Source organism: Sylvia atricapilla, chromosome 4 (genome assembly GCF_009819655.1).
Source record: "Sylvia atricapilla isolate bSylAtr1 chromosome 4, bSylAtr1.pri, whole genome shotgun sequence".
In the NCBI taxonomy this organism is placed as follows: domain Eukaryota; kingdom Metazoa; phylum Chordata; class Aves; order Passeriformes; family Sylviidae; genus Sylvia; species Sylvia atricapilla.
Genome location: NC_089143.1, coordinates 30,864,901 through 30,889,189, shown reverse-complemented (window position 1 = coordinate 30,889,189; position 24,289 = coordinate 30,864,901). Strand labels below are relative to the sequence as shown.

Below are 24,289 nucleotides of genomic sequence, written 5' to 3'. Positions count from 1 at the left end.
ACCAAGGGGGAAAGAGAAGGGAAATAAAAAGTTCATGGCCAGCCACAGAGTGCCCAGAGAAGTTGTGGCTGCCCCTGGACTCCTGGCCAGGTTGGATGGGGCAATTTCAGATGGTGGAAAGTGTTCCTGCCTATGGCAGGGGGTGGAATGAGCTGAACTTTAAGGCCCATTCTGTGACATTATGATGATACATTCTGCCTCACTTTCTTCCCCATTCTCAGAGCTCTGACCCATGGAGCAAATAGGAAAGAGGATTTTTTGTGGGTGAAATCCAAGACAAAGCTGTTCAGATCTCAGTGAAACCCACAACCCACAGAGCTGATGCCCACGGACACCAGGCAGTTTTGGGAGATGCCCCAGCTGCAGCTTCAGGGAAGCTGAAGAACACTCCCTGCAAAGATGATTACACCCTCCTAAGCCTAGAAAGAGTCACAGCAGGGGATAAAAAAAATTTACAAACTTTTTTTAATTGAACATATTTCAGAGTAGCAGAGTCACAGCCCAGGACAACAGCAACCCTGTACGGAGTGATGAATCCCTAAGGCCACCACACTCCCCAGTCCAGTGCCCTTCCCCACCTCTCAGCAGGAGGAAATGAAAACCACATGGACTGGCCAGGGAAGGGATTGATTAGCTCATCTGGTCCTACCCACCATGCAGCAAAACCTGCTCCCTACAAGAAATTTCCCAAATTGCTCTATCCAGTCTCACTTATAAAAGTCCAAAGCAATGGAGTTTCCAGCTCTTCTCCTGGGATCTGATTTCTCCCTGCAGGAAGCCCTTCCTAGCAAGAGTTTCCTTTTGAAAATATCTTCATTTCAATTTGCAGCCCCCCTCTCTCCCCTGCCTGTGTGCATTTGTGAACTACACTAATGAAACAGATTAATACTAAAAAGGAATTACAATTTAGGAATAAATTAGTTTATTTTCCTTTTATCCTCTACCAAAACCCCTCAGCATGTCAAAGGAAGTCTGAGTCTCTCTGAAATCTTCCTTTTTAAATTGGTCCCACAGCTCATAATTACACCTCCCCTCTATCCATACAAGTTATTTTGCTTTTCTTTCCCCTTCTCCTTTTTTAGGGAGGAGGGAAAGAAGGCAGAGAAAAGAGTAAGAAAGGGTGGGATACAGGGAGAGAAGAGAGGGACTCATCCCATCTGACTGGCCTTAATTGCTTCCAACACTCCCCAAGTGTCTGAAAATGAAGGTTATGATACTGGTGTTGCCCGATGAATATTCCCAACTTCATTCCAGATGCAGGATCTGAGTTTATCCAACAATTCAGTTTTCGGTCGCAGGAAACAGTTTCCACTTCCCAGGAATCCTGAGGATAAAGGCTGAGATGTGGCCAAATTGTGGGCAGCAGCTTGGAGGAAAAAGGACTAAGGGCTCAAACACTGCTCCAAAGAAATATTTGTCCACAAAAATTGGAAGGGCTGCAAGAGACAAAAAAGGCCCCAAATATCCACCAGGCTGGAGGTTTAGCACATATTGATAAAGGGTGTCAAAACACAATGGCTTTGACTGAAAATTTCCTAAAAAAAGCACTAGATGGGAAAACTTTACTCCAACCACCATCCTATTTCCCCAAAGGACTTTATACCCATGTTTGGTGATAAAACCTATTCTAATTTATTAGAAAAAAATTGTTATTTTGGGCTTGATCATCACCTCAGCAAAAAATGACCCTTTGGATCCAAGAGCCTGCTGCTACTTCAAGGTCCTCCCTCTGGGACAGGGACACCTTTGACCAGCCCAGGTTACTCCAAGCCCCATCCAGCCTGGCCTTGAACAGTTCCAGGGATGGGGAAATACAGAGATGGGGAATTACAAGTCATTAAAGGCTGCTCCCACCCCACAGGTGGCCCAGCTCACAGTCTTTCTTTAAAGGTTTCCACTCCTGTCAGGAGTTTTGCTGGAGATCTTCACCCCCTCTTGTTCAGAAACATTCAACCATGTGTGTAAATCCTAGCCTCACAAGGATCTGAAGGCCAGTGGGAATTTTTTAGATGGGAAGGTTGCTCCAGGTAGGAAAACCCATCGAGGAAGATGTGAGGGAAGCTCACATTGCAGAGGAACTCTCTGCTTGCTTCAGAGGAACTCTCTGCTTGCTTCAGCAGCAAAGTTTAATTCCCACCCTTGCACAGCATGTTCTGATATTTAAAAATATTCGGTGAACTTCCAGATCTCCTGTGCCCTTTATTTTTCTGACTGTTTCTCCTGGATGGGAAGTACGGGAAAATCCAAACTGCAGCAAAAGCCAGGAACCACTGCAGCCACTGACTCGGGGCCAACTTTGGGGGTGTTTTTGTTTAAAACACAGCTTTTACAGAGCTGTAAGAATAAATATATATTCTAAACTCTCTAAAACTTATTAGAGGTCTAAAAGAAAGCAGTCTTGGAAATAGGAAGTGCATATCCAAAGGGAAAGCCGGAGCACAGGGAGGCAGCCTGCCCTTCCCTGGCTGCATGTCTCCCTTTCTTGGCTGCAAGGAGCAGCAAGGAAGTGATTATGAAGCATTTATTTGCAAAATCACAGCCAGTAAATCCAAGAGCAACAACACCCTCCCTCACACTGCTTGGTCTTTGGGTGGGAGGGAAATGAAGGAGAGCTGTAGGTCTGACCAGCAGGCAGGTGAATGGCAGGAGATCTTCACTTCAAAGCTTTCTGGGAAGAGTTCAAGCCTATAAAGTGGAATATTCATCCAGGCTTCCCCTTACCTCTGCTGTTTCGAAGCCCTAGAAAATAAAAAGCCTTAGAAAGGCAATGATGGTTGTGGAATGAAAACACCTGAAAAGGTTAAAAAGGAAAAAAAAAAAGGACTGGGATGTTGAATGAGGAAATGAGTAAGGGAGAGCAAGAGAAAATAAAATGGTACAGAAAAAGCCATCTAAATTCTCCTCCCCTTTCCTGGATACAAATACCATCACAAGAAAACCGTAGGAAGCGAATCTGACTGCTTTGAAAATCACTGAGGTCAAAAGCCCGACAGAAGAAAGGAAAAAGGATTAAACAAAGGGATGATATAATCTATCCAGCTATAATTCAAACCTTCGAGGTATAAATAGCTCCACTACAGGGCTCGAGTCAACCACTAATTTACACTGCAATCAGGAGGGGGAGGCAGATACCCATCCCCACAAGCAGATTAATCCTTAATTGCTCATTTTTGCATTTCTGACACCTTTCTTTTGAAGAACCAAAGCTGCTACCGTCTCACAAAAGGCGCTGGTGAGCCTGAAAATTGGAGAGATGAGCCTGGCTGCTGCTTGTTGGGGCCCATGCACAGTCCCAGATGCTTTTGCGGGTCCTCTGCGCAAAGAAGAAAGGAGATGGCTCCAATCCATGAGGATAAGAGAGGATCAAAGCCAACATTTGCCAGTTTGACACAAAGGGAAGCAGGACTAGTATGATAGCTCGTGTTTCACAATGTTTTTCCAAGGCCTTAATTGCAGATAAATACTTACTGGGATATTCAAATACTTGTGAGCACTTCAATCACTTCAGAGGCTCTAAATCCCTCTAGGAATAAGGGTAAGGATGGGGTGTGTGATGTGATAAGAGCAGCAGGACCATCAGGACCATCAGCTGGTGGGGGTGGTGGCTTTCAGAAAGGGACACCCAACCTCTTCAGTGTTGTGTCCTTCCCACTTGATTCATCTTGATTCATGTGAGGAAAGCAATGACAATGATGGAAGTGACTGTAGGGGGGTTTCTTCAGTCCCTGCACAGTTTTTAGTGGAGAAATTCCTTCATTCTTCACCACACTGTCAACCTCTGAAGTTTGGTTCAAGGGCCCAACCATTCCTGTTCCTGTGTGCATCCCATGTTCCCAGGTGGAATGGCTGTGTCCAGAAACCCCCTGCATGGGTTCCACGGGTTAATTAGCCCCCCTGCCCCTGTAAATGACCCTCACTGCATCCCAGACTATCTGAATTGAATGAAAGTATCATCCTAGAACCAGCATCACAGAATGGTTTGGGTTGGAAGGGACGTTAAAGCCCATCCAGTTCCACCGTCTGCCATGGGCAGTGACATCTTCCACAATCCCTGGGTGCTCCAAGAAGCCCTGTCCAACTTGACCTTGGACACTTCCAGGGATCCAGGGGCAGCCACAGTTCCTCTGGGAAATCCATTCCAGGGCCTCCTCACCCTCACAGGGAAGGATTTCTTCCCAATATCCCACCTAACCCTGCCCTCTGTCAGCAGGAAGCCATTCCCCCTTGTACTCTCACTCCACCCTTTGCCCAAAGTCCCTCTCCAGCTCTCTTGAAGCCTCTTCGGGCACTGAATCCCCCCTTCCTTGCTGTCCACAATGTGGGATCAGCCCAGGGAACAGCCAGGGCATGTCCAGCCTTTCATCCACCAACATCCACAAAGCTTTCAGGGCTGCCATATCCCTGCTATTTTTTGCTGATGAAATACAGCATCCCATATAAAAATTCCTATCCTGTAACACATCAGACTTTGTTTAAAAGCCAACACTTTCCCTTAACACCATCTCATCAATCACTAACCTCAATTGTGCCCAACTTCTGCTACACAAAACTTTGACTTATTCCTTTTGGGAAGCATCCAGCTTGATCCCACTATCAGGGGTGGGTTTTTTTGTGTCCCAATGGGTTATTTCATTAGGATGCGCCCCTGGAAACCTTATTCCAGGCTGAGTGTGCAGCTAGTGGGAAGAAAGACTTCTCGATGATGCATTTTCCTTCCAAAATAGAAGCAGCATCTTAAATATAAACAGATTTCAGCTTCCAGCATGGCAGTCCCGGGGCAGGAGGCTGAACCAGCTTTAACTACTGAAGTCACACAGGGAAGAATTCGTGGGGGAAAAAAAGAAGAAGAAGAAAAAAAGTGTGGTTTCTGTATTACAGCAGACACGTGCTGCAGATGGATTAAATGCCATGTAGGCTGGTGAGAAAAAAAATAACTTTGCTCCTCCCCCGAAACAGAAGTTGGGACAATTCACATCAAAACAGGATCAGGCACAGAGCAAAAGTCACCAAATGCTTCAAAAGCAGCGAATTGTACCAAATTCAGATGGTAAAGCATCACTGGGAAAAAAAACCCCTACAATGCCCTGTGGTATGAAACTCTGGAAATGTATATTAAAAACTGTGCAACAGAGAATTTTTCCATATTTTTCTTCCCAAGAATAAAGACTGGGATAAATCAACAGCTGAAAGGTCTGAAAGTCATCTCACGGTGAACCTTTGTTAATAGAAATCAGAGTATGGATGAAATCATTCAAGCTGAAAGGAAGAGCAAATGTTTTAAAAACTATTTTCCTTTGGAAAGGAAAAATCTGCCTCACAGTGAAGAGAAGGTGCAAATCAGTTCATGACATTTCTTTCTTTTTGTGACAGGGAAAATTTATGAAAATTATGATTGCTGCATAAGGAAAAATCGCAACACATGAAGCACTGAGGAAGAATTTCTTCCCCTGCTAAGGCTCAAGCCCCAGGGCTGCCCCCATAAGATTACAAACCAGGACTGCCCAGAGCACAGTGTGTGGACCAAAGGTGAGGCTGAGCATCCTGCTGATCATCTGCATCCCATCACTTAACCAGCATTTCCAATGAAGCACCTCTTACAGATTCATCATGGACTTCAGCAAGCTGACAGCCCTTCCAAAAGCCCAGAAACAGCCACTTTAAAAACAATAAAAACTCCTGAACACCTGCCTGAGGGATGAACAAACAGTGTCTAGCAGATATTATCTCTTTTTTTATTTAAGGGCAAATAAAATTGAAGCAGGGAGGAGATGTTTTAAAGCAGTTAATGCAGAGCTGGGTTGCCAGCCAACATCTCACTAAAACATCTTCCCAAATGGTACATTTCAGGATTCAAAGCACATAAAAATAAAGAAATAGATATTAAATAGATTTTGATCAAGCTTCTGGCTGCTTGGCAAAAGGACTTTTAACAGATTCACATCCAAAGCAAAATAGTAGCTGGGAAGCATCCCCCAGCAAAGCTGAGCTCCCACTGATCAGCTAGGTCAAACCCAGTCCCATACTGGGCTTCCCAATTAGTTTTCATGCTGTCGACACTTGTTAACATCCCTGGTGAAATATTTGAGGGTGGTTTCAATGCTGCTCATGGCACCTGAGCTGGGTGGACCACAGCAGCAGCTGAGGAGCAGAAAATTCATTTCCTGTGACATGTCATTTGAGGAAACAAGTCTCCATCCTGCCCAAGGTGTGTCTAAGCTCCAGGACCGCCAAACTGAGCCTCTGGCAGCTCTGGGAGGAAGTGGAGCTGCACCACAATGTGGGTGTTGAGGTCTTTTTGCCCCCCAGTACTTGCAGGGTGCAGCAGGACCATGGCTCTTCTTTCCTTCCCCCGCAGCCTTGGAGGATGTGGTGACCTGGCAGCAGTGTGGCCTGAGGCAGCTGGAGGCACTGATCCACCGCAGCTGGAGTTTGAGGTTGGTTTTTTGACAGTAAATGATGTCTGTAAGGGACACCTGCTCTGGCAGTGTGCAAAAGCAGAATCCTTGTCCTCTCCACTGAGTGTTTGTTCCAAGACAGACTGGGAAGAAAAAAATCCAACAACACCCCCCTTCATGGGGACCCCCCAGGTGTTTCAGCCATTCCTGGGGCTCCCTGCACATTCCAGTTTGGGGAAGCATTGAAGGGCAGAGCTCCAGCCCCTCCAAATAATTTTATTTTCACTCAGATTTAACTCTTTCCCTCCAGACCCTTCACACTCTTCTTGGTCACCACCTGTAATTTTGAGTTCATCTTTGGGATGAAGGCAGGGGGACATGGAACATCCCAAACATCCCAGCAAGTGCCTGCTGAACTCCCATCACTTCCACACACCTGTGTCTTCTAACACAGATTAAAACACCAACACAACATGAATCCTGACCAAATTCTCTCCAGAAAAAACCCAACTCAGCTTCCATGTTACTCCACCACCTTTCTGCAGCTTAATCCCTTGCACCATTTCCCCCTCCTGCAGAGCTCTCACCTCCTCACAAGTTTTCTCTGCAAGACAAAACCTTAACTGAACTGCAGCTGCAGAGACCTCCCTGCACAATCCCACCTGTACCTCAGAAACTCAGATGTCAGTTTTGATACCATAACATCCACTCATTTTTGGGGATAAAGAGCAACACTTCATCCTTGAAAGTAGTTTGTCTCAAATACAAATGTTTTTGCAAAATCATGGCCTTGTTCACATGATCTTGTCAATTTAGCAAGCTGGTCTAGTGGAAGGTGTCCCTACACATGGCAGAGGATTGCATTAGGTGGTCTTTAAGGTCTCTTTCAACCCAGTACCTTTTATAGTTCTGTGATTCTATGACTTCTCCAGCCCCTTGTACAAGACTGGAAGCAGCCCATACTAATATTTTTTGTTTGCTTGCTTTTTAGTTGTTGTGTGGTTTTTTTTTGTTTGTTTGTTTTGTTTTGTTTTTTGTTTTTTGTTTTTTTTTTTCCCCAAATAAGGACCAGGTCTAGTTGAATTTTGAACCTACAAACTTCCTCTAGAGCAACAGCAGTTTGACCTTGTGCTTCCTCAAAGCTCAGCCCAAGGTAAGACCTGAGGTTGCCAAGAATCGGCTGAGTGAGGTGCAGCCAAGTTGGGCACCTACCATGGGGGAAAAAGAGCCATGAAGAGGTGAAACACAGCTTTATTGTAGTATAAACTCAAAACTCCATCAATACTTGAAGTGTTTCACTTTAAAGAGCTTCTCCCCTCCCTCCAGCTCTGCAAAGAGAAAACTGCTCACCAAGGCACACAAATCACATCCAATGGAAGCAGAACCTGGCCAAGCAGCTCAGACATAGCCCCCATCCCCCAAATTCTCTCTGCAGCAGCAAAGCTATGGATTACAGTATTTCCTTCCCCAAATATTGTACATTTCACCTGGTACACCACCCACTTCCTGCACTACAAGTCATATGCCGGGCAGAAGCACCCAGGTAAGAGAGGATGGGAGAGGAAGGGAAAATGTCTTGCGTATGGATGGGCACTTATAAAATGCATTAAAAATCAAGTTTGGGAATTAAATACCCTCAGCAATGGTCAAGCATAATTAGTTTCTCTCTACAGCTTTCTTCCTTCTTGGATCTCCCCAGATTACCCTTCCAGTTTCCCCAAGCAAGTTACCTCCTTCCCCAGTGAGCTCATCCCTTGGCTCCACAGGTACCAACTGTGCCCTCTCTCACCCCGAGTGTTGTTATATTTCCACAAAGCTCAGAGCAACTGGTGGAGTTTCTAAGACAAACACCACATTTTGTGTCAGAACTGGAGGATTTACGCATCAAAAGCTTGTCTGGCTTCTCCCCAGCTGCAGCCGTTTACCTGCAGCCAGGTATCACTTCCCCTGAAATGCACACCCACCTCAGCCCACCACAGGTAAAGGATCACAGCCCTTGGAAATACACAAAACAATTGGTTTTTCCAGCCTGCCTTATCTCCCTGTGGACATCCACATACAAAAATCCCCAAGCCAAATATCTGCCCGCCCTCAGAATGACTCCGTGTGAAAAGGGAACAGGTCCCTGACCAAGCACTGGTGGCTCTGCACCACAAGGAGATCGTCCATGTGTTTAATGCATCACAAATCCAACCAACCACCAACTGGAGCTATGAGGGGTCCACGTGTCCCTTGCCAAATTCCTGTGTAATTTTCCATTCTTTCTTCTTAATCATTGCATAATCCAGGGAAGATCTGAATAGCAATATTAAAGGAACAGTCGCTGGTGCAGAGAGAGGAAAACACCGGTGATGGTGCCAGCCTGACAGGGGATTTCCATGCTTTGCTCTTGGAAAGGCCTGATAAGATGGATATATTTGTTTTAGCTTTCAGCAAGGAACCTCAGTGATTTGGACTACAAAATCCTTAAATAACATTATAAGAACAGAGTTCTGGAAAAGGAGATAGGAGAAGTTAATGGTGTTAGCAACCACTGACCTGGCTAATCCTATTGCTGACCTGTGTCTGGCTGGGCAAATGTGTTCCTGAAACGTGGATGTGATTCATAGCACATGGTTTTGGGGCAAGACAGTGCAATTCCAATTGCACCACTGTTGGGTGCAACTCTAGAATTTCATGGATTTTGGTGTATCAGCTGGGACCAGACGTTCTCCTCTGTCCCCTCCACCTCCAGTGTCCTCTGTGCTTGGTACTGTAAAAGAATCTGTCACCAAAGCAACTGCACTTGTGTTTTACCAACAAACCCAAAACACATCTGACTGAATTCCCTCTTCTTTTCTGTTGGAAGGGATCTTAAAGATAATTTAGTTACATGCTGCTGCCTTGGGCAGAGACTTTTCACTAAACCAGGTTGCTCCAAACCCCATCCAACCCTGAGCACTTCCAGGGATGGGGCAGCCAATCTGCCCAAAATGAAGGATCTGTTTTATTGAAAATGTTGATCAACTCAACCCTCCCACTGGACCAAACATAATCAAAGCAGGGATGTGTTTGGAAACATCAACAGGAAAAAGATATGCTCTTATAGGTGCAGGCCCACCAGAGACAGCAGTAGCTGTGCTTAGCTGCAATTACATAAATTAGCATGGCTTGATCTCAGTGGAGACAAGTTGTTGAGGAAGCCTGTAAACTTAGCAGGCAAACAGCACTAAAAACCTAAACTGACTGCAGCTGCAACCCTCCTGAAAGCTGAACCTGTGGTTGCTACACCCTTGGCAACGTATTTCTGAGGCAACCACCCCTTTGGTGCAGTTTCCCATCTGTTCAGGCAACAGGTACATCATCTGCTGGTATCGGTTTTTCAGGACTGAATTTCAATAAAAATCGCACGTCTCAGAAGGATGTGAGAGCAGTTGATGTCTGTGCACTGATCGTTATGCCTAATTAACATAAAAATGAGGTTTTCCTAATCACCTGCAAGAGGAAACCTGCTTGCAGAACAAGCTACTGGGAAAAAAAAATAAATTACTCCTCAGGGAGGCAGTTGTCAGAAATAAGGCGGAGGGTGGATGTGTTTATTTATATCCAGCAGCTCCAGGTAGGGGCTACAGGTCCTGACATGCTGCCTGGTGTGGTTTCTGTGAGGAGTTTTCTCTTTCCTGTCCCCATTCCATGCTCAGCTCCAACCGCCCAGCACTGGAGGTGTGTGCTGGGAATGATAGTTTGCACTCTGTGCAGGAGTCCCTGCAAATCCCAGGGTATTTTTTAGGATGCAGCAGGTGAGGTCAGCTCACCTCAGCGGTATCAAATTTCATGTAGAAATTTGAAGCTTCACAGGAAAGAGGCGGGGAGAAGTGCCAGCGGGATTTAGAAGCACCACTCCCTTGGGATCTCTGGTCTCTGGGAAAACTCTGTGTTTCCAAAACGTACTCCAAGGATCAGCCTGCACATAAGCAGGTCCCAAAATGTGACAGCAATCTTTAAAGGGTTCAGAAGCACTGCAGTTGGTGTTGGCTTTGACTGAAACTGCAAATCTGAGTGGGGGAAAAACCACTTTATGCCTTGGCCAACCAAACCATATTCCACCAGGATGAAGCAGTGCAGGGCTGGGATGACTCCTGACCCACCGCTTCCTGTCTCATCTCATGAAGTTTGGTCACAACTGCATGTGCTTGGGGAGAAGATGAAACTGTGGCACTTTTTTGGGGGGCAATCCTTGAGGGAGTCTGTGGGATCGTGGCCAGGCAGTGCTGGAGGGTACCCCTGGAGGGGAGCAGCAGCACCCAAGTGATAAATGAAATTTCAAGTTACTAAGAAAACAAACACCAGAGGAAGGAGCCAACCACAATTACTGACTTATCTCGCAGGAAAGACATTTCAGTTATTGTGGGTAGCACCGAAAACAACAGCTTGGTGACGGGCGCTGCTGGAACCGGTGAAGGAAACCACACATGTTGAGCTCTTCTGCAAATCCACAGGGCACGTCAGCATGACTCCCACCTCCCAAAAACTGCTGGCAACACAACTGGAGGAGGACATGGATAGTGCACAGGTTGTGGATGGCTTTGGATGGGCTTTGTTGAAACAAGATCTGTGGTTTTAGCGCTCCCCCTCTCAAAAACACAGCACTCGGCACCACAGTGGCGTCATGGCACTGTCCCCTCCACACCCCGATGGCATCTGCCCTTTTGAGCAGCTCTGGCAGTATTTTGCACACTAAAATGCAGCTCCACACAATGCCACGTCTCCATCACACTGAGCACCTTGCTCTGATTGCTTTCAACACACACTGGTGCTCTTCCCAACCCAGGACCTCACAACGGTGGGACCACTGATGTTATACCTATCCCGTTGCTCACACCTGCCCCTGATGCTCTGGGGGCAGAAGTTCCCCCAATTTTCCGCAACAAAGCAAATTTTTCCGAAAAAAAATACATCACACAAAGTATTGTAGATGAACATCCCAATGTATTTGCCTTAACCTATTCTATTCTCTACAAATAAGGAAGTGAGAGAATTACAAGCAAATTTTTTGATGCCATCAGATTTAGTCAAATTTAGTGAGGACACCAGACTTAGCATCAAGAGATTAGACTTTAGAATTAAACAAAAAACTTGATTTTGTACATGAAACCTGAATCACTCAAAATTCCAGTAATTCTTTCCTTGCTCTTTCTATTCGTATGAGACACCATCATTTTAAATATTGGATAATTTGAGTCTGCAGCTTGAAGGTTTCTCCAAAACACCAGCTCATTTTGGAGACAGACTGATGTCACTGTAGCTCATTTGCCTAATTAGTGATTTACAGAAAGATCTCTCTAGGAGAAGGGGGGGACCCTTCAAATGAAAAGCTCCAAGTGCAGAATCAAGAGACCATCCCAAATGGCTGTTTACTCCAATTTTATACATAATTTTGGGCCACGCTATATCAATCAGCAGCTGTGACTGATGCCATTACACTTCTTAAATATAAAAGTGAACTCTGCAAGAGGTCAAGCACAACTGCCCCGAGTTTTTCCTAACAGGAGGATGTTGCTTTTACAAAATTGCGCTGGGATGAGAAGTCAGCGCACAGAACAAACACACAAATCCCGACGCTGCTGCACAGCCCTGAAGGAGTTATCCCCTTATTTCAGCACTTTGTTTTCATCACTGCAGCCTTCCTTTCCCCCAAGCACTTGGTTTGTGCTGACTGCTGCACCCCAGCACACAAATCCTTCTACAAAGGGGTGCTCGGGCACCATGGAGCACGGAGAGAGGGTTTGCATGGATGTGCATGTTGCAAGAAAAAATAATTCATGCAAATCCCTGCTCCAAGCAAATTCCACAGCAGTGCATCTTATCACAAGCCAAACAAACAGTATGAATACACTGGAGAACAGTAAAACCTGCGTTCAAAGAATTTGCTCTTGTTGCAGCTTGAATTTCCCCTTCTCCTTCCAACAGCTCTCTGTCGACACCAAAAACCAAGCAGCCATTAACTGAACCCCTTAATCAGAAGTGAAAACCCAAATTGTGAGAGCCTCTGTTACAATAGATATTTGGGAGTCTCTGTGGTCACTCCTGAAGGGGTAATGACCCTCTTTGCTTCAGGGAGAGAAGGCAGAGCCCAGCAGTGAGTATCACTCTCCTAGTGATGCCTCCAAGCACAACCACCACGGCAGAAACAACCCAGCAAGGCAAGAATCCAGATATTAAAGCAGCACAAAAACTACTTCTAAATCCATTTAACTCTGCTCACATTTGTATTTTCTTCTCCAAGTTTGTACAACAATTTACTGCTTTAAATCAGGGATTTTCCTCTGTTTCATCAATCAAGAACTGAGCACTCTCTTGCCACATTTGGAGATACACCAGCTTTCCACAGAGGCTTGAGAAGATGAAAATAAACTAACAAAATATATTTTTAGTTCAAGTTTTGTTTTTTTTTTTTCTTTCCTTCTTTTTTTTTTTTTTTTTTTTTTGAGATGGCAAGTTAGAACCTGAATTCCAACCCAACCACTGGGTTTCAGCAGAACAAAAAAATCCCTGTGCTGAGTGCTCTCAAATAAGAGTCATGTCCCTTCCAACTCAGCACCAACAGAGACCTTATTATCCTTTAGGGGAGGAAGTCAGATTTTTTCCACTTAGTTACGTTCCCAGGTAGTTCTTAAATAAGATTTCCCTTCCCTCTGTGTTTAAAGGGACACTTTAGCACAAGTTACTGCTTGGCCATAGTGCCGTCATTGTGTACTGAACCCCAAAATAGAGCGATGACCGTCGGGCCACTGGCCAGCACCGTTTTATTTCAAGGACAGGACAAATGAGAAGATGCCAAAATTAACAGCAGCTCTTCCTACCTTAATTATCATTGGTCAATCGTCGACCTGCACCTCATGAGGAGCCCATAAAGGTTCTTCCAGTGCTGCCCCCTGGAAACAAACAAACAAAGCTTTTAGAACCAAAGAGTTAAAATACAGCAACATCTTAAGGAAACAGCATCTTAACTGCTGCCAGCGAGGCAATTCTGCTTCATTTTACCAGATGCAAAACACAGTTTTTCATTATTGCTCAAGCTACAGACACACTGGAAAAAAAGAAAATAATTTTTAAATACAGAAAGCAAAATTGGGAGTTTCCAGGGTTAAAAGTGCTTTTGGGAAGAGATGGCAGGAGGAATTACAGGGCAGCAGCAGCAGCAGTTACAGATGAAGCGACTCAGGTATTCCCAGCTTGGCCTGATATATGCATGGCTGTTTGGGTAAAAGCAAATAAATTTTAGGAGGGTCCAGAGCTAGAGGAAACAGATAATTTCTATTGCAGTGAGGGCACCACAATCACTTTGGGCTCTTCTGAGGGTGTATTTCCCCAAACAGAAGTACTTTGGGCATTGGGAAAAGCAGTTCTGTGTGTTCACCTACTCACAGGGAAGGGGACAGAAAACCACATGGAGGTCACCAGGATTTCTGGCGGCCACATACCCGTGGGACAACCACCAGCAACTTCCCCAAGCCCAAATATCTCTGGATGCAGACTCTGGCTGTAGGATCAAGTGTGATCCTACAAGGAACAAGCTGGAGGCTGGAGACCAGCAGGGATGTTTGCGATGTTCTTGCACTCTTGCACAAACCACTTCCCTCCCCACCAGCTCTCAGGTTTGGACTCCTGGCTCCATCAGCACAGCCACAGCACAGGGGCTCACAGTTCACCTGACATGTCCACACTGTTCCTGGCAGTTCCCCAGTTCTACATGACCAGCCAAGTTGTCTCCACTCCCTGCATGCCAGTTCCCCTTCCCAAAATACTTTTTTACCCACATCAGCTTTGAGACAGCAGCGGGGCTCCTTGCAGGAGCCTGCAGAGCCAGCCCTCAACTAATCCCATCTTCTGGGCTGCTACTATGAAGTACAGAATTAGAGACCTGAGGCACTTCTAGATTTCAAGCTGAATACATTTAAACCAAATTAATGTATATTTTTTTCCTATCGACATCTTTCCTGCCCAGCCTTGGGCAGGATGCGACCCAGCCATCTGCTCTGTCAGTGCCAGGAGCTGTGGAGCTCAGACATAATCCCTGGGTGATCTCCTCATTGTTTTCCATCCTGCTCAAGTGTTGACTCGAGCACTTGTTCAATTAGACAAGTCTCAGCACTGCAATCAGATGGGCGCACGGGGCTGATTTTCTACCTCCACGGAGAAGAAAAAAATCTGATTTAGTTGAGTGTGATAGAACCGGGAGCTTCAAAGCAACAAGACCTGGAGATCATGTCTGCTCTGAAGTCTGTCAGAATTGCTGCTTAACTCGAGCAGACCACCAGCAACTTCCACTGTAAGAGAAGCTGTGAGACACAGTAGATTAAAAGACACTGGATCTGCCAGGGAGGAGGAGAGCTGGGTTATTTTCTTTCTTTTTTAAGGGAACTGGAGAACAGCTGAGGCATCTGCTTTCTCTTGTCTCTGGCTCTAAATGAGTGACCCCAGATGTGCCAGACTTGCTGATATTCTCACATACCGCTTGTATTTTCTTCCTTATGATCCAGCGTTCCCCAACACCTCCCAGGAATGCTGCTGTCCTGGGGCAGAGGGGACTGAGGGCTACAAGAATTCAGTCCAGCCTTCAGCCTGTCCTCTCCTCCCTGTGCAGCAGGAGTGAAGCCTTGTCATCCTTTGGTTAGCTCTGTGCATTCAAACAAAGCAATCAGTTTTATGGGACTGAGTCAGGAAGTTGGCATAAGCAAATGTGCTGTCAATATTTTCATGGTCAATTTATTCCTTCATTCACAAGGCTGAGAGAGTCCTAAACATAGCTTTGGATGGTGCTAAGTGCAAGAGAATCACAGAATTATGGAATGGGACAAAAGGGACTTCTGGAGATGATCAAGTCCAGTGTCACTGCCATAGGCAGGAACACCTACCACTACCCCAGGTTGCTCCAAACCTGCCCAACCTGGCCTTGGACATTGCCAGGGATCGAAGTCCACAATTTTCTGGGTAACCTGCGCCAGGGCCTCATCACCCTCATAGCCAAGAATTTCTTCCCAATATCCCATCTAAATCTACTCTCTTTCTGCTTAAGCTCATTCCCCCTCTTCCATCCCTCCCTGCTCTTGTCCCAAGTCCCTCTCCAGCTCTGTTTTAGCCTCTCTAGGTGCTGGAAGGTCTCCCCAAAGCCTCCTCTTCTCCAGCTCCTCTGCTGCTACCACAGTCTGAGAGTTCAAAGGGAATCAGCAATGAAGCTGAGTTTTTCCAAAGCTCAGAGTGAAGCTCATGCAGTGCACGCTCACGGCTCCTCGCAAGACAAGGACAACAGCTCCTGAAAGACGAGTGTACACTGGGAGATAACAAAAAACAGCAAATGCAAAGGCAGAATGAACACAAGAGAGCTTATAAATGTCAGTGGCACGTGTGTGAATGGGGTGCAGAGCCGGCTGTGCCTTCAGATGGCTGTAAACACGGATCAGTGGCAGGAGCAGAGGGGAACTGGGGATGCGTGACTTGCAGTGACTCACAGCCCTCATTCCCTGTGACAGGTACGGAGCACCGCGCAGGCGGGCACTCAAGTATGTCACAGCAGAAATATCTCATGTTGTGCACCCTCACAGGAGTGTCTTACATCCACATCTGTTCTTAGAAATTACTCACTGGCCTTAGAAGTCAGTTTCTGTGCAGAGGGAAAGCAGGACTGACAAGTGTGGCACGGAGCTGAGAGTGTCCCACATTCAGTTCCGGTAGCCCCACACAATCCTTTCCACTCCTCTGCCTTTTCCTGACCCCACTGTGCCCCGAGGTGCCAGCAGTGTAATCCTCTTGCCAGATAATCCTCCCAAAAAGCTGCATCCGGAGGATCTGGTGCCATCAGCTGAGTGTGGAAAGTCATCCCTGCAACCCACTGGCTTCAGGAATATCATAATAATTAATAATTATTATTTGTATACCATTTGGATATATTTGGATGAAAGCAATTTAACCTACTGTTACAGCACCTCAATGGTAAGGAAGGCATGCCGGATATAGGAAGGAACTTCAATTCTCTACCATGAAAATTCCGTTTTTTTAAGCCTGGCAGCACTGGGAAATCTAACACTGACCTGATCCAGGTATTTCTGATAATGCTGTTACACAAAGTAGCTTCAGAGAGGGATTCCAGTTATGAAAGAGACCACTGGACTCAGAGTCAAGTGTCTTCTAGGATGGTTTGAATCACAGAATATCCTGAGCTGGAAGGGCCCCATCAGAATCATTGAGTCCAACTCCTGTGCAGAAGACCCCAAGGATCCCACCCTGTACCTGAGAGCATTGTCCAAAAACTTCTCAAACTCAGACAGGCCTGGTGCTGTGACCAGCTTGTCCTGGTTTTGGCTGGGAAAGAGTTAATTTTTGGGATAGAGTTTATTTTCTTCCCAGTAGCTGGTACAGTGTTTTGGATTTAGGCTGGGAGTATATGGTTAGCTCTGTGCACTTAAACAAAGTGGTAAATTTTACCAGATTGAATCAGGAAGTTGGCGTAAGCAAATGTGCTGTCAATATTTTCATGGTCAATTTGTTCCTTCATTCACAAGGCTAACAGATTCCCAACACAGCTTTGGATGGTGCTAAGTGCAGGAAAATCACAGAATTTACAGGTGATGGAGACCATGTCAGATTAAGTTGGACAAAGATGATCTTTAAGGTCCCTTCCAACCCAAACCAGTTTGTGATTCTATGGGAAAAAATTACCTATTTCTTTTATTAAAATGAGGAATATAAGGTTACAATCTGAGAGGGGTTTTTTGGAAGAACCCTGCTGAGAAAGTGCTCTGGGAATTCAGATGACAACAGCAATTTTGTTAATCAGCAATATTAATGGTATAGAACATTACACACAAAAATGCTCAAGATCAGGGGTTGGCAAAGGTGGCCCACAGTTCCAGGAGTCCTCCATCCCTTATTAAAATAAAGGAAGGCAGGTATTAGTTGGCTAGACAGCCCCAAATCCTGCCGCCTGTTAATCCACCTGAAACCCAAGTGTATCAAGGCAAATTAAAGCTGCCTTTAATCCATGCAAATCTCAGCCTTGGAATCCTTTATTCTCTTACCTCCTGCCACGAGTTAGCCCTGCCCTGCACCCCATTCATGCTGCCAGAGCAAAACAACACAGAGCTCCACATTCTAGTAACAGAAAGAAGGAATTTTGGGTCATTCACACATTTTGGGACAGATGCAGCTTTGTGCTTCATCGGCTGGGTGAGACCAAACCCTGTTTCACCTGTGCTTGGTTTAATCATATGTATCGACACACATAAATTAGGGCAATTTGTGCATAAATTAGGCAGCATCATTATGCTAATTGGGCTGGCATGATTGTGCTGAGAGTGTTTGCAATCTGCCACAGTCCTCTGGGACAGCGCCGTGAGGGAGCTGCTGCCTCTGAAAAGGCTGGAGCTCCTCTGGGATCCTGCTGGGGCAGGCACAGCCCCACGGTGACCCAAAACAAGCCTAAATAACTGAGGAGAAGGGGTGAGGAGAGCTGGTGTGACCTGCTTCCTCTGGAATGCTGGTTTGTGTTCTCTGGTTCCTAAATATCACATCCTAACATCCCCATATGCATGCAAGAAACAGGTCAAGTTATAGGTGGCTGCAGAGAGAGGCTGCTAGAAAAGCAACCCCCTGAGGTGTGTGTAAACCAAATAAAGAGCAGCAGACCCAAATCCCCTGCACTTTGCCGTATCAAATTTATGTGAAAAAACAAGTCATCCTCACAAAACGCAGAGCTACTCCACTGCACCTCTTCCAATTCCACCTGAATTGGAACAGAGGTAGGAATTGTTGCTGGGATCAGGGAGGTTATCATAAAAGTGACCTGATGATCCCTGTCCTAAAAGAAAAACCACTAAATCTTTCCAATCTAATGAGTAAGGATAAGGGAGGAACAAATAAACTGCAAAGCGACTGCTTCTCCTTCTGGAATGGTAGAATATCCAGAGCAGAGGCGGGGGGACCCAAAAGGATCATTGAGTCGAACTCCTGGCCCTGCACAGGACACCCCAAGGGCCACAGCAGAGACTTGCTTAAATAATTAAATCACCATACACAGGTAGGTCTGCCTGGAGTAGGTAACTATAAAGGGATTTTTGTTAAGACCTTCAGGGGCTTTTACCAAAATATGGATTTCTTTAGCTACCCCACAGGTATCCTGCAGCTTGTAGGGCTGTAGTTGGTGTCCCTGTCCAGAGAACAGTTCTGCTGCTGCTGGTGATGCTCAGCTCCAGCTCCAGGTATTGCACCACATCTCCGTCCTCCTTATGGATACCAGGGGATGCCCCCAAAGTCATCCAGATTTCCTTCCAAAAATGGTCACTAATTTACCAAATGGGACCATCACAATGAAAAATACTCCCTGTGGGACTTCTTTCTCTTCAGAGGGAATTCGAGCTTGGCTTATTCTCCAGGATCCAGCCAGGAGTTTTTCCTCTAACAGACATGCTGGCACTTTGCCTGGCTAAAAAACATACAGTAAAGAGCAGCAAGCACTAAGCTACTACTACTAGAAGTGCTAAAAAAAAATCAACTTCGAGCAAACCATCTGGTAACACTCACTGCGCCACAGGTGAGAGCAAACACAATACGCTCTGTACAGCACCAAAAATCATCACTGCTTAGAGAACAAGGGTGTGAAACAGCAAACCAGCACAGCGGCAACCTGGAACAAGCTGCCCAAAAAAGCTGAGGCTGCCCCTGGATCCCTGGAAGTATCCAAGGCCAGGCTGGACAGGGCTTGGAGCAGCCTGGGATAGTGGAAGGTGTCCCTGCCCATGGCATGGGGTGGAACTGAACTGTCTTCAATAAAGGTAGGAAGGATGAAACACTAAAAGGGCAGGGGCACACAGCAACTGGGAGATGCTCCATAACCAGCAGGAGCAGGGAGCAGTACTGAGCTGTTTCAGCTGCAGGGTCAAAGGAATTAGTGAGATACAAAGGGAAAGATCTGCAGCCAGCTTCCTTCTGTTCATCTGCTGCTCTCCTTCAGTATGAGTGGCTGCATGGTGACTTCCCCCACCCCCAGCATCTTTAAGCAGAACCTTCTTTAAGTAGTTTAGCAGTGAAACCATACTCATCTCTCCCTCCCTATGACAGAATATGGATACTGGCATGGGCCAACATCAGCGTTTTAACACCCAGTAATTCCCAAGCCTCTCTGAACACCCACCATCCTATCAAAACAACAGCTTTAAAACTTCTTCTCTGCACTCTTTGGCCATAATTAGTTTTAGTCTGTCACCAGCAGATCAGTTTAGGATTGCAACTAAGCCAAAAGGATATGAAAAGGTTTTGTCCAAAGCCTCTCCACACCAAATCAGTTCAAAAAAGGGAAAGACAAAACACAAACTGGCTGCACCAGCAGCTCCAACAGTTTCTGCTGCTCAGAAGGGAACACAGCAAGATTTAATAAACAAGCTCAATAAAGTTATTCTTCCCTGTTTTATTTCCCCTTAAAGCATCAGCCCAATTTGGGTTTGTTTCCATCACAAACAGCTCCTTTAATCGTTCCTGACAGGAGCACAACATGGGGCCCCGGCGTGCGAAGCCTCCCCCAAGCCCCTGCCAGCTCCCAGTTAATGGAGCTGCTCTGCCTCACCACAGCAATTCCTGTAATTCAAGTCTGGCAAACAATTCCTAGGCTGAAAATGGGACAGCATCCAGTCGTTATCTCCTTTCTTGTAGAAAAGAGCTAAAAAAAAAAAATAAAAAAAATTCCAGCATTATTCACTCTACCTGCCTGTTTGCTGTGCTGGCAGTGCCACCACACAGGTGTGACAGCAACAAACGCCGGCAACTCTCGCAGTTTTGCCTGTTGATGTCTCTCCTTTCATCCCAGCAAACAGCCTGTCAGAGCTAAAGGAGCAGCTGAGAGCAAGGAAAGCATCCGGCTCTCTCCTGACAGATGAGCAAGCTGGCAGTTTTTAGGAGGAAAAGCTTTCCTACGCTTCTAAACCACGGCAGCTCCTTCCAGAGCTGATCTTAGAAGTCTTTTCCAACCTTAATGATTCTGTAATTCTAATATTCTGTAACTTTAATCTAATTAATTTTGGTTCTGGTCTTTCCACACAGCCTCACTGATGTTTCTAATCTCATTCATCTGTAACAATCCACCCTAGGATTTCCATCCCGAAAAAAAGAAGAATTAAACACCAAGAAACCCATCAGTTTTCTTGCACACGCGTTAATTGTGGACCAATCCCTCCCTGGTGCAGACACCAACCCTTGGCCAAGCGCAGGAACTGTGCACAAATGGAGGTGAAAGGCTTTTGTTTGAGTGGTTTTGCTCCCCAGGACACACCTGATAAGAGCCTGCAGCAACGCCACACCCCGAGATAAACCCGGCAGGCTCGGTCTCCCAAACCCAGCTCTGCATCCCGGGCGAGGGGTGGGAAACAAACACCCAAAGAAAACACTCTGTGTGTAACAGAACCATTTCCCTTGGCAAACCTCTCTGCTTTCCTTTCCTCGCCCTCTCGGTGTGCACAGAGAAACCATTCCATGGCATTTTCCAAGCTACAGTCTAGGCCTACTCCCATGGATGGGATGCAGGGCTGATGCCTGATCCCGGAGCAGGAGCACCCCACGATCTCCTGGTGCCTGTGGAATTTAGACCCTGCTGGTTTTTAGATTGGAATGTGCAAAGAGACGGGGCGAAGCTGTTTGAAAAGAGGGATCCCTTTACAAATTAAAGTGATACAGCTGGGAAGAAATCTCGGCATTCAGAGGTGGCCACTGATTTAAGAGCCACATGCCGAGAAGCTAGTAGATGCACAACTGTAAATGAGAGGATTTCATTAGTGAAGATCTGACAGTGAAACACTGGCATTACAGAATCACAGAATGGTTTGGATTAGAAGGGACCTGAAAGATCATCCAGCTCCACCCCCTACCATGGGCAGCGGCACCTTCCACTATCCCAAGCTGCTCCAAGCCCTGTCCTACCAGGCCTAGGACACTTCCAGGGATCCAGGGGCAGCCACAGTTTCTCTGGGCAACCGCTGCCAGGGCCTCAGCACCCTCAGAGTACTTTTCCCCAATATCCAGTCTAAACCTACTCTCTGTCAGTGTAAAGATCATTCCCCCTGTCCTGTCACTCTGGGCCCTTGCCCGAAGTCACCCTCCAGCTCTCCTGGAGCCTCTTCAGGGACTGGTAAGTGCTGGAAGATCTTCCCTGAGCCTTCATTTCTCCAGGCTGAACAACCCCAGCTCTCCCAGCCTGTTTCCATAGGAACTCTGGGCCATATGGATGCAAGCAGATACACAAACAAGCTGTGACCCTACCTGAGCACACCTTGGGAGGGCACCTTGATCTTCCTGAGCTCTCACCGGGGGACACTGGAGCTGCCCACACAGGGCAACGTGCAGCCCAGTCACTGAGGTCTCATTTCTAAGCAAAACATTTGCAACCTTTCTATTCCTCTTCCTCTTTTGACTTCCTTAATGAATAAACAAACGTATGAAGGGGGGAAAAAACCCACTCGCACCACCAGTCATCCTCTGCACAGCCCAGGTTTGCTGGGAGCAGCTGGGAAGGGGGAATGGACGTGAAGTTTTGAGCAGGGCGCTGGGGACATGAGTGGCCATGGGGCAGAGGTGGGGCAAAACCTCATAAAATGCTTCAAAGGGCAACTTCTGCTGGTGGTTCAGGACTGGTTTCATTTTTAGGAAGGCATCTTAATCTGACCCATCTCGTGAACAGAGCAGGTGGGACACACACCAAGAGTTTGCAAGAGGCTGTGCCGTATCCTGTACATTTTGGGACTGAATGAATGCAGTGGAACAGGTTGCCCAGAGAAGCTGTGGCTGCCCCTGGATCCCTGGAAGTGTCCAAGGCCAGGTTGGACACTGGGGCTTGGAGCAACCAGGGCTAGTGGAAGGTGTCCCTGCCCATGGCAGGGGGTGGAACTGGTCTCTAAGGTCCCCTCCAACCCAAACCATTCCAGGATTCTATGATTTGTGCTTCCCTAAAAGTTCTGGGAAATAAATTCCATACCCCATCATGCTTTTTGATTGCCAAGTGTCAAATTCAAGTATTTCCACATTTGACCAAGGGACACATGGGCTGTCTTAACCCACATCCCACCTGTACTGCCACTCCCTCTTCTGCTCACCAGTGCAAATCACTGTGATGGAAACATCCTTGTTCCTGCAGAGAGAGGTTTCACTTGGGTTTTCCTGCCCGTTGTTCCACCAGATCCCTGCCCACAGCCTGCCAAATCCCAGGCAGAGATTTATCCACTTGAAGGCAAGCAGGATCTGGTTTTAAGGCAGATCCACATGATGTAGGTAGGAGTCAAGTGGTGGCTTTGGCTGGCATTTTTGTGCCTGAAGGAGCTGGGACAGGAATAGGGACGCGGAGTGACTGTTCAGGAAGCAACCCAAAGATCAAGCTCCAGCAAGTTCTAGCACTGGACAGCAACAGGATATTCTTCATTCCTCCCACAGATGGATTTCTGAGCCGTGGATATAAATACAACATTGCTGTAGCCAGGATATTGTGCCTTTCTCCTTCGAGACACAAGATCAGAGTTATAGCATCTCAAAAGGCAACATCTCCTTTCTGCCTGTCACTGACACTTGGGTTCCTCAGAACCCTTTCTGGTGGCTTCTTTCTGAGAGCTGGGTATTTGCATCACCAGATCTCTTATCAGTGCTGATCAGGACACCCCATAACACACCTTACACACCCCTGTGACACCTCAACCCCATCTTGCTCCAGCTGAACCTCAAACAAACCTTCAGCTGATGACAAGTGCAGAGTAACGCTTTTAACAAAGCTAAATATGAGCAAAGAAAAACAACAAAAAAACAAAACCCGAGCAGCAGAGACCAAAGGAAAATGGGTTTCACTTCTGCCACTGTCACTGCACTACTTAAGTCTGTTCATGGAAGAGCTTCATCTCCAGGTCTGACCATCAGGCTATAAGTTCACTGTCAAAGTAAAGTTTGTAAATAAATCCACTCAATTTTATAGAATCATAGAATTATTTAGGTTGGAAAAGGCCTCTAAGAACATCAAATTCAACCATTCCCCAGCACTGCAAGGCTACCACTAACCTATGCCCCCAAGTGCCACATCCACATGGCTTTTAAATCCCTCCAGGAACAGGGACTCCACCAGGGCCATGGACAGCTGTGCCAGGGCTGGACAACCTTTTCTGTGAAGAACTTTTTCCTAAAATCCAACCTAAATCTGGACACAACTCTCCACAACAGGGGTGTGTAACTGCAAAGAGGGAAGGGATGGACACGCTGCAGAACCAGGCTGTTCTCTGCTGTGCATTGCTCAGCACTTTGCACCAAACAGTAACATTGCCTCTGTTGTAGATTTTAGGCTGGATGAAATTCAGAGTTTTGACAATCTCCCTGCCCCACCAACACCACTGAAGTCCGTGGGGACTTGGCAGACATAACGATCAGGAGAATTGTGGCACAAACCCTCACGTGGTATCAGGTCTGGAAGCATTAAAGGTGTTGTTACAAAACAAAGGGGCTACAGTGCAAATTTCTGGGGGTGCAGCCCAGGAGAAGCCACATCTACTCCACCCAGATTCCCAAAACCAGCAAAAGATCAAGAACTTGATTTCTTTCCTGCTAGAGGTTTTGATGTTTCTTTTGAAGGGATACAGTGGACAGCAGGACTAAGCCTGCAGGACTCATCACATTGGCAGTGGGATCCATCCAATTCAGCACGGGGAGTCCTACCATGGGAATTCTGCAACCTTTGGACAAACTGGAGATGGAAAGTGGAGCCAAAAGTCATGGATGAGACCTCCACATGGATGGAAAAGCTCTGACTGAGCTGTGGTGGCAGGTGCTGTGTGCAGCTGTGGAGCTTCTCTTTAATCCACTACAGGGATCTCCTGCAGGCTTCAGGTGACACAGGTGTCAGG

At 46.4% G+C, this 24,289-nt stretch overlaps 1 protein-coding gene across 2 annotated transcripts in view; it reads right to left on the bottom strand.

The window, feature by feature from the left end:
• The window catches only part of PTPRA (protein tyrosine phosphatase receptor type A), a 115,403-nt gene that overhangs the window by 44,494 nt on the left and 46,620 nt on the right, over positions 1-24,289 (bottom strand). For both annotated transcript variants that reach the window (XM_066317452.1, XM_066317454.1), the window contains one exon: positions 13,238-13,309. In XM_066317452.1, coding sequence (XP_066173549.1) covers positions 13,238-13,249 — 12 coding nt within the window. In that variant the 5' untranslated portion in view covers positions 13,250-13,309. The remainder of the gene's footprint in view (positions 1-13,237; positions 13,310-24,289) is intronic.